Source organism: Lottia gigantea, assembly GCF_000327385.1.
Source record: "Lottia gigantea unplaced genomic scaffold LOTGIsca_280, whole genome shotgun sequence".
Lineage (NCBI taxonomy): Eukaryota > Metazoa > Mollusca > Gastropoda > Lottiidae > Lottia > Lottia gigantea.
This window is the reverse complement of record NW_008708899.1, coordinates 56,570-67,400: the sequence shown is the minus strand read 5'-3', so window position 1 is coordinate 67,400 and position 10,831 is coordinate 56,570. Positions and strand designations below refer to the sequence as shown.

Here is a 10,831-nt window from a genome sequence, read left to right as displayed (position 1 = left end):
TCATTTATTACATTTTCGTACTAAAAATCACTCCGTTGCCTTCATACTTTGAAAGGAAGATCCCTCGCCCGAACGTATGTTTTTTAAAAATATGGCGTTGCCCTTGTGTTTGACCTTCATTTCTCCAGTGTCGATTTTATCTATTAATTTGCTTAATCCCTCTTTAACGGTTTTCTTGGTTTCTTCGCCAAATCTTTGTCCGAATTCTTTAACCGTCCCTAATATATCTCCTACTTCCGAACCTCCTCGTGCTTCTCTTTCCATTGCCAAATTGTGTCTATGCGCTTCGGCGTTTGCAGCGGCTTCAGCTTTCTTATCGTTGACAGCTTTGGCTATCCCAGCAGCTCCACCAGCAGTTGCACCAGCTGCAGCTAAACCAGCAAAGATTAAAGGTAAGAAAGGTAAAAATCCACCTTTTTTAGTTAAATTCTCATCAATTCTTTCCAAGTCTATATCGTCTCTGACTTTGCAATGTTTGTATTTATAGATAATCTTTTGGGTTATATGCACTTTTTTACCGTTGTAAGTTATTAGAGTCAGCGAATTCGTTTCCATAGCTTCTATTATTTTCATAACTAAAGTTTCTGGTTTCATTTTTAAAGGGTGTTTTTTATTCAATTCTTATCATTCTTCTATCTGATATTTTAATCAAATGTTTTGCTTCTTCCAGCAATAAACAGTAGCCGGTTACATCTCCTTGTGTTTTATCGGTGTGAATATTTATGTTTACCCCTGTTTTGAAAAGATCTTCTTGATGAGCTGACAGATCGAAACAAAAGATTGGATGATTGAGTGAAAAATCTGTGTATTCAAACTGAGGCGTATTTCCAAACAATTCGCACATGTTTTTATAGTTTCTGTACAATTCGTTGTAATCTTTTTTGGAAGGATCAATTGTCAAAGGTTGATTGGGATAATTATCGTTGTTCAATCTGACTTGAACTTTGCGAATGATGGGATCTTGAGTATGGTTCAATGCCACTCTGAAAATGTTGTTGTTGTTTGTCTGAGAGTCTGGCAAGTTTTTGAAACCGACCATTAGATATCTCGCTGGTTTGACGGTGTTGGTATTTGGCCACGTGGTGGATTCCCCAGTTAAAGTCATGCTACCTACCGTGTTACGGCGAAGAAAAGCAATTTCGATGTCTTTGGTTAAAGAGTTGAATATTCTCGTTTCCACTTCTACGGAAGGAGTATACCGGTATGTAAAGTTGGATATTCGTTATTTCCAATTTTGCGTCAGAGTTGTTTTCACCAAAGAATATCATTGATTTCTCTTTGCAAATGAATTTTATACGGTAAACCTATGGAAACCTTTCTGTGTTCCAAGAGACCAAATAAAGGATACAACTTCCAATTTACGTAATTACCCCATCTGTTGTTCTCGACAACATTGTTGTATTGAAGCGCTCGTTTTTCAAATCCGTGATTTACTCCGCGAGTCACTCTTTCCAGTGTGTTTCTAGCAACTACCCTTATCCTAGCAAGGTCTGCGTCATTTGCTACAGTTCTGACCGGTTCTTTTAAAACTTCTCCGTCACCGACATCGGGAATCCATCCTGAAACTGAGTCGTAGTTTTTGGGATACAGAACCGTTTTCAACATTGTGTCAAACTCTCCGGGGTGTTTTATGGTCTCTATCGGATTTGAACCAGCTTCCAAAACCATTTCGCTGAATAAAGACGGAAAGAAGTTGTTTTCTAAAGTCGTGTTGGTTTGTGGAATTCGATTCTGAGTGGCGTCTTTGATTTTGAAATCGCATCGGAAATGGGCATCGGAAAGCAGCAACCAATTGGACAACAAATTAATTTCAAAGGTAACTCTTCCTCCGTCGTTTATTTGGGTCTTTGTCCCTACCGATGGTGAGATGATTATTGTTACCCGCAGACACCAAGATATAGGACAAAGAGACATATATAATTCACACTTGACAACAAAATATAAATTATTCAACAAAATTGAGTACCCGCCGAGCGGAAACGGGTATCGGTACAGTAGATAAGGATACTAACACCTAGTATCTTTCATTCAAAATCTCCCTAATCTCCTCTTACTATGTAAGCCTCTCTACTTACATAGGGAACCTGTCCCTTCAGACTTCTGTGTTCTGGAGTCTCAGTGTTTCTGTGAATTCAAATGACAGAGTTCCTCGAATGAAAGAAATTAAACTCTATTTATACATTTTGAGTTCCCCATAAACCGACTTGCCTGGTACTCTTATGAGTTAAAATAATACATTAAAAATACGAACCCAAGCCCTACCCTATTAAAATGCATATCACATGAAAGCTAATGACTTGTAGCATATTGTGAACATATAATAAAATGGAAATAAATACGACCCATGCTTGGCCCACTTATCTAAAGGTGAATTTCAACATGATTATCTCCCTTTAGTGAAAAATACAGTAAAACTGAGTATAAGGGAACCTAGCTGAAATAAACATTAAAATATAACAAAATAAGATAAAAATGCTTTTGCCACAGATCCAAGAGCTTGCGCTGCTGAGGAATTGAGGGATTTGTTGTTTGAGACAAAATTGGCTACTTTGGGGATGAGAGATGTTAGCGCAGAGAAGAAACCGTCTCCTTCGAATTTTTTTTTCGTGTTTTAAAATTAAAGACATTTTTAATGCGGTTATTTTATACTGTATTATTATTAGTGATTCTTGTCTGTGGTTTTGGGTAATTTATAATACAGTTTGGAGGAATCTGTTATGATATATTTTTTTAACAGTTTGGGGAAGTCTGTTATAATACATTTTTTAACAGTTTGGGGAAAGTCTGTTATAATACATTTTAACAGTTGTGTCTTTTCGGATATGACGCATTGAAAAAGCTGCGCAGAAGTGAAATGCGTCATATCCGAAAAGACATATACCTGACATCTTAAAAACGGATCAAACTGGATGCGCTATATCAGAAAACACATATACTACTATTTTTCCAAATCTAAATCCTACTGATAAAGTTCCAGACGAATTTTATGATAGAATAATGTATATAGTAGAAATATTTGTAGGTACAGATTGTATGGATCAAATGTTGAAATATTTAGGTCAATATGATAAAAAGAGATTAACATTGACTTCTCATAACGGTAGTGGTTTTGATAACTGGATCATAATCAAAATCGTAAAAAAACTAACACAATGCCCACTAATAACACCTAGAGGCATTCTATCTTTACCTTTATCTAATCCATACACCGATGAAGATTTACAGAAAAAATGGAAAAGACAGAAAGAAATAACGGGTAACTAAAATTATTTACAACATATTAATTTCAAATGTTCCTATCAACACGAAACATCTAGTTTAGCCGCATTGGGAAATTCATCTAATCTACCAATGAATTTGAGAAAGATCGTGGATGTAGACATTTCAAAATATACCGAAGATAACTGGGAATCTTTAAGACATGAATGGGAACCTTACGCGAAACGAGATACCCTATGTCTTGGAGCATGCTTGATAAAATACAACAAGGTCATGAAAGACGTTGTATTCCAGAATGTTTCTAATAATCTAACGGCTCCATCTCTATCTTTAAAGGGTTGGTATTATTTGTATCATTACGATAAAGAAATAGTTGAAGAAGAATGGTATGAAACTACTAGAATGGTTCCGAAACATACGGAAAAACAAAACGTAGAAAAAGTTTACTCACACACTAACCCTTTTATAAGACATTTTATTAGACAATCTATTAAAGGAGGAAGAGTTTCCGCAAATCGAAAATCATTTGAAACGAATAAAATGGATGGAATTTGTAATGTATTAAAGGAATATACAGAACTCGAAAGTAATAACATAATTGATTTATTTAAAGAATACAGCGCAAGCACAAAAGATAAAACAGAGGTTCACTCAAAATTTAAAAATATAAATATACTAAACTAATGGCATTTGATGCTAACGGTTTATATGCTTCAGCGATGTCGGATTTAGAGTGTGAATATCCCCAAGCGGAAAGTGGTAGACCATTTTTACCAGAAGAAGGAAAAACATTTGTAAGACTCTTAAATGAACAAAGATTTAGACCAAAAACTGCTATTTTAAAAGCCTGGTTTGTGTATCCCAAAAACATATTCTTCCAACCGATACTAGCTAAAGATAAAATCAGTTTTACGAACAAAGAAGGAAAAAAGGAAACTGGGACTAAAATCAGATTCAGAAATGGTTTCTGTTATGACGTTTTAACATCGGTTGATATTCAAGAGATAGTTAAAGCTGGTGGACGAATTATTAGAATATTAGATGGTATAGTATACGAAGAAAATTTTAGAACTCCTCCCTATAGAGAATACCTTTTAATTTTGAGAGATCTAAGAAATAAATATAAAGGAGAAGGTAATATTGTGGGTAGTAATTGTATGAAATTATTAGGTAATTCCTTATATGGTAAATCTATTCAGAAGGATATAACTACATCGAAACATCTATGGAGTGAAGCAACTTTAAAAGCCAATGAAGCAACTTTAAAAGCCAACTTCGATTCACATGTCAAAAACTATGAAAAAATAAATGAGACTCAATACATCGTTGAGATAGAAGAAGAAGAAAAAGAAAACATTTAAAGGTTATTCTAATGATAAGATAACTGTAGACGATTACATTCAGTTGGCTAGTGGACATGATATATCAAATGAATTTAAGAAAAAATGGAGTAATTATTCCAAAGGATGATGATAAACAAAAGAAAGTTTTTAGAAGTTATTTGAATCTTGTAAAGAGAAAGCCACCAAATAGTGAAGGAATCATGTATCCTTATAGTAATAAAGATGAGTATAGTTTGGATGAAAACTATGAATTTCACTTCGATTACCTTACTATTCAAGAAGAGAATGAACTCGTTTTAAATGCTGAATAACAATTTCTTCATTACCAAAATCAATTAACCTATTTTTACCATCTTTGATTTCCAGATTTATATCTTTAATCATGAACGAATTAAGTGGTAAATAAGTTGTTTGAAATGGTTTCTCTATAATTCTATATCCAATAGGAACAGTGAATGTTGGAAGACTGTAAATAATCTGACGTTTGTATTTATTGAAAAATCCACCGTTTATCAAATTGCCATGTATATTAATCACATCGATATCATTCTCGATACTAGCTTTATGTGGTGCTAAAGTGGATTGCGTGTATATTTGTTTATCAAATCCTAGTAACGCATTCAATGAATTTTCTACGTTGAAATCAACATGACAATTATTTCTTAATATCAATTTTATTTTGTTCAGATTCAAATTACCTTCGAATTCAATATTGTTTTTACCATTTGCACTTCCTCCATATTCAGATAAATATTCGTTTATGGCAACGTATTCATAGCTTCCTGGTAGTAAACTTATGGTTTTGAATGTAGCTCCGTTATCTGTTGATATTTTCATTTGGTTATTATTTTCGTTGATATTTCTAATGGAATTGTAAACAGAAAAATATTTTAATCCTAATTCATATTCTTGATTGCGATCGAGTTCATACTCATAATCTAGAGATAATTTAATGTCTGATTTATTTGAGGTTATAACGAATAATTGTTCTTTATTTGGCATTTTTATTACGTTTTTATAATCATTTTTATCTATGATACCTTTCTCTAGGAGTCTTTTTAATATACAATTAACTTCATTATAATTAACTTCATTATATTGTCTGTCTGATCGATGGCCTTCTTTCATTGCCGCTAATATCATTTGTAATCTATTAAATAATTCCTCATTGTTGTCGGATAAAAACGTAATACCTTCTCCTGCATGCCCTAAAAAGGAATCGATTTCATGTATAATTTTATCACTTTCATCTTCATATTCATCATCTACTTCGTCAACTTCGTATTCATCATCTTGATTAATATCTCTTATATATTGATCAACTTCTTTTAATCTTCTTGTTTCGGGCCCCGTCTTTCTTATCGTATGTAGAAATTCTGAGTATTCTGCTAAATCCTTGTAATCGGTAATATCAACATCCCCACCATTCATTAAATCTTTTAACCCTTCTGTTAATGTAAATATAAAGTATTTTGTATCGATTTTGAATTGTGGTGAATTTCCACTAAATCTTATTCTAAATCCATTAAACAATAACCCTTCATTATCAAAAATTGGTGTAATGCTCTTTGGTAAATCTGGGTTTGGATTTGAAAAATAACGTTTTATATCATTTAATGTTCTAATTATAATACCACCATATTCAATCGGTTCGGGGTTATCTTTATGAGGTGAAGCTTCTATAGGAGACTCGAGTCTCTTTTTAATATCTTCTTGACTTTTTAATATTGGTTAAAATAGAGTTTGTAGATTTTCTATTAATCCAAGTTGTTGTAATCTGTTATTTTCAACTTGGGTCTTTATTTTATTCTTAGCTTTGATATATTCTCTATTTCTTTTTAAAATATTATTCCAATCCGTCATTTTTAATGAAATAAAATTAACATATATCTATCATAACTCTTTCACCTGCAGGTTTTCTAGTATTAACGAATACATATCCATGATCATCTGGGTTTCTCTATTGTGCTTTACAATCCTTTTTGAATGTATCCCTGTCCATTCCGTGATTTATCGACTGAATGATTTGAGATAAATCTTTGTCGTTTAATTCTAATGAACATTGCATCCATTCCGTAGAAAGATTGGGATTGGTATATACAGTGACAGTTGTGATGTCTTCCCTTCGTGAAGAATTCTTGTCGAACGGCTTGATTTCTTTGTGCTACACAGTCGTCAAACACTATTAAGTTCTTTCGCTCACTATCAATTTTAGACAAATCTAAATCATTAACATTTTTCGTAAGAAAAACTTATATCCGTTGGATTGAAAGATGGATTCTTTTCTTTTATATATGTATCTAAGATATCTTTTATTTCTATCTCATCGTTGTCTTCATAATATTTAAATATGTCCTGAACGTCTTTCTTTAGTATATATTCTAAAGCTTTGAGGAATTGATAATACGATTGTTCTGGTGTTGTTGTGTAGATATATAATGAATCGAAATCTAAAAGTTTTGGTGTTATCAACATGTTAAAGGTCAAATATGTTTTCCCAGAACCCGAGCTTCCACAAATACACATAAGCATTGGGTTACTAGGAAATATTTCTGAATGATTAAATTTCTTTCCCATTTTTTATTCTATATTTTTGTTCCAGAAATCACTCCTTCTCCTTTATACTTTGAAAGAAAGATTTCCTCTCCAGAACGTTTGTTTTTAAAAACTATGGCATTACCCTTATGTTTAACCTTCGTTTCTCCTGTGTCGATTTTATCTATTAGATAACTTAATACCTATGTAACAGTTTTCTTGGTTTCTTCACTAAATCGATTTCCAAATTCTTTAACTGTCCCTAATAAATCTGCTACTCCCGAACCTTGTGCTATCTTTTCCATTTCTATATTATGTCTACGTTTTTCACTTTTTTCAGCATCAGCTGCTTTTTTGGCGTTGATGGCTTGTGTTATCCCAGCAGCCCCACCACCAGTTGCTCCTGCTGCGGCCAGGCCAGCAAATATCAAAGGTAGGAAAGGTAAAAATCCACCTTCCTTTACACTCTTGTCAATTCTTTCCAAATCTATATCACCAAGGACTTTACAGTGTTTATATTTATCGATATTTTTTTCAGATATTTTAATCTTTTTACCATTGTATGTTATTGTAGTTGATGATTCCGTATCGATAGCTTCTATTATTCCTTTTACTAAAGTTTCTGGTTTCATTTTTAAGAGGGTAATTTAAATGATTATTCTATACGAATCATCCGTCTGTCGGATATTTTAATTAAATGTTTTGCTTCTTCCAATAATAAACAATAACCGGTCACATCTCCTTGTGTTTTTTCAATGTGAATATTTATGTTTACTCCTGTTTTGAAAGATCTTCTTGATGAGCTGATAGATCAAAACAGAAGATTGGATGATTAAGTGCAAAATCTACATATTCAAACTGAGGTGAATTTCCAAATAATTCACACATATTTTTATAGTTTCTATACAATTCATTATAATCCTTCATGGATGGATTAATTGTTAAAGGTTGGTTAGGATAATTATCGTTGTTTAATCTTACTTGAACTTTACGGATTATAGGATCTTGAATTTGGTTCATTGCTACTCTAAAGATATTATTGTTATTCGTTTGAGAATCTGGTAAGTTCTTGAAACCAACCATTAAATATCTTGCTGGTTTAATAGTGTTAGTGATTGGCCATGTAGTGGCTTCTCCAGTTAAAGTTATGCTACCTATTGTATTACGACGAAGAAATGCTATTTCAATATCTCTAGTTAATGAGTTGAATATTCTCGTTTCTACTTCAATTGATGGTGTTATTACTGGTACGTAAAGTTGGAGATTCGATATTTTTAATTTTGCATCTGAAGCATTCTCTCCAAAGAATATTTTATCATCATTGATTTCTCTTTGTAGATGGATTTTATATGGTAACCCTATTGAAACCTTTCTGTGTTCCAACAGACCGAATAAAGGATATAATTTCCAATTTACGTAATTAACCCACCTATTATTCTCAACAACATTATTATACTGAAGTACTCGTTTTTCGAATCCATGATTAGCTGCTCGTGCTACTATTTCTATTGTGTTTCGAGCAACAACTCTCACTCTAGCTAAATCGGCATCATTTGCAAGATTTCTTACCGGTTCTTTTAAAACATTTCGATTGCCAACGTCGGGTATCCAGCCTGAGACTGAATCGAAGTCTTTAGGATATAAAACTGTTTTCAACTTTGTATCAAATTCCCCAGGGTGTTTGATGGTTTCTATAGAATTTGAACCAGCTTCCAAAACCATCTCGCTAAATTAAGATGGAAAGAAGTTTTCTAACGTTGTATTAGTTTGTGGTACACGATTCTGATTGGGAGTTCCGTCTTTGATTTTGAAATCGCATCTGAAATAAGCATCGGAAAGAAGCAGCCAATTTGACAGTGAATTAATCTCGAAAGTGTCCCTACCCCCATCATTTAGTTGAGACCTAGAGCCAACGGTTGGTGATATGATAATGTAATCCTCTTTTTTCTTATTAAACGAATAACGAATTGGATCATATAATTGAAAGATGGGATCTAATCTGTAATTTTTTTCTGCCATTTTGAAAGATAGGTTTTACCCTATTATTTGAAACCAATTTACCCCCATGGAAATCCAGGAAGAATAACAAAAAAACCAAAGTAAGTTTTAATAAATACAAGGAAATTTAAAACAAACAATAACATTGATATACACTTCTACTAGATATACTTCAGAGTTATCTCCCCTCTTACCAGTCATAGCTCAAGGGTCAAGTGTCAAGGGGTTACGACCGCTCCTAGTAGAATCGGTAGATATACTTCAGAGTTCAAGGGCCAAGGATTAAGGGTCAAAGGGGTACGACCGCTCCTGGTAGAATCGCTAGATATACTTCAGAGTTATCTCCCCTCTTAACTTTTACCAGTCATAGTTCAAGGGTCAAGTGTCAAGTGTCACGACCGCTCCCAGTACAATCGGCAGATATACGTCACATATTTTATCCTTTTCCAAAACGCTTGTTCTTTGGCACTTGTTCTATTTTCGAAATCTGTATCAACAATTTTGAATCCTCGGATATTTGTCACAGAGTTTGGTAGTATTCCCCACTGCCTGTGATCGTGATATCTATTAAACTTGTGTCTGCAATAGAACAAAATTGATATTTTGAAAAACAACAAATAACATATCATCTTAATTCCACCCTATCGTCTTATGATTAAATCAAACAAAGAACATACCTTGATTTTGTATGATTAAATTCCTAATCTTCCAGCGTAACAAAAATTGAGACACTACTAACAGTTGAGAGTCTAGACTGTCTGTGCTGACGTGGCACGCGTGATATGTTAATTATAGCGTGCCATATATCCGGTCAACAATAGACGACTGATTGTTACCGGGCGTTGAAAGTAATTATTAAATCAATAATTCTCTAGAAAACTAACCGTGTATAAACTGGTTGGTATTTTACTTTGAAGTAAACAAAAAACAGTGTTACCTCCCATTAATCAGTTAAGTTTCTAAATTTTTTGTGTATTTCATCTGCTATTCCCATACCCATTTTCATCTTTGCTTTCAAGAGTTTAATGATTAATGCTCTTTGAATTCTCTCTTTAAAAGTTGGATTTGGAATGTTTTCAAGTTTGATTATCATTTGTTTGTCTGCTTCGTGTCTGGATGTTATGTCTTTATTTCTGTATAGTATATCGTGTTTGAGCGCTGCTGCGTCAACTCTATTGACTGGTTCTTCACCTGGTTTGGGTTTATCGTTTTGGTCTAATCGCAGATCTAACCTTGTACCTGGAACGGTGTAATTATGACCTGGAAGATGTTTTTCTCCTGGATATTTTGCCCATGGAAATCCGGGAAGAGAACCTAATGAATTTTGAATGTCGGAACCGAAATAAGTTATAGGAGTTTGAGCAATTATCATTAACATTTTTATCCAATAATTTCAAAACCGTTGCCTTTTTTTTGTTTTCTAATCTTTTATTTCGCATTTCTCATATATGTTGTAATTCTTTCAACTCGTTAGATCTTTTCACTGTTTCGCTTATATTTACTCCTGCTTTTGCTACAGATCCAAGAGCTTGCGTTCCAGAAGAAATAAGGGATTTGTTGTTTGAGACAAAGTTGGCTACTTTTGGGATGAGAGATGATAGAGCTGAGAAGAATCCGTCTCCTTCGAATTAAACTCATTCTGTTTTTAAACAAGGTTTTTATATAAATAAATCATTTTAAAAATATGTTATCTGGAGGTGAAATATAAGGGATATAATAGGTGTGTATTATGATGC

General features: G+C 33.3%; 4 protein-coding genes across 4 annotated transcripts in view; all 4 read right to left on the bottom strand.

Moving 5' to 3' along the window:
• LOTGIDRAFT_145036 (hypothetical protein) overlaps positions 1–7,139 on the bottom strand; it is a gene marked incomplete at both ends in the record, with an annotated part of 8,089 nt that extends 950 nt beyond the window's left edge. The window contains one exon of the mRNA XM_009056640.1: positions 6,815–7,139. Within this exon, the coding sequence (XP_009054888.1) occupies positions 6,815–7,139 (325 nt within the window). The remainder of the gene's footprint in view (positions 1–6,814) is intronic.
• Positions 7,140–7,300: 161 nt separating this feature from the next.
• On the bottom strand, positions 7,301–7,729 carry LOTGIDRAFT_175422 (hypothetical protein; the record flags this gene model as incomplete). Its single annotated transcript, XM_009056639.1, has 1 exon — positions 7,301–7,729. The coding sequence occupies one exon, from the start codon at positions 7,727–7,729 to the stop codon at positions 7,301–7,303; it is 429 nt and encodes a 142-aa protein (XP_009054887.1).
• Positions 7,730–7,868: 139 nt separating this feature from the next.
• LOTGIDRAFT_175421 (hypothetical protein) lies at positions 7,869–8,819 on the bottom strand (the record flags this gene model as incomplete). Its single annotated transcript, XM_009056638.1, has 1 exon — positions 7,869–8,819. One exon carries the CDS (start codon positions 8,817–8,819, stop codon positions 7,869–7,871), a length of 951 nt encoding a protein of 316 aa, XP_009054886.1.
• Positions 8,820–10,038: 1,219 nt separating this feature from the next.
• The window catches only part of LOTGIDRAFT_175420 (hypothetical protein), a gene marked incomplete at both ends in the record, with an annotated part of 2,124 nt that continues 1,331 nt past the window's right edge, over positions 10,039–10,831 (bottom strand). Inside the window, one exon of the mRNA XM_009056637.1 lies at positions 10,039–10,334. Coding sequence (XP_009054885.1) covers positions 10,039–10,334 — 296 coding nt within the window. The remainder of the gene's footprint in view (positions 10,335–10,831) is intronic.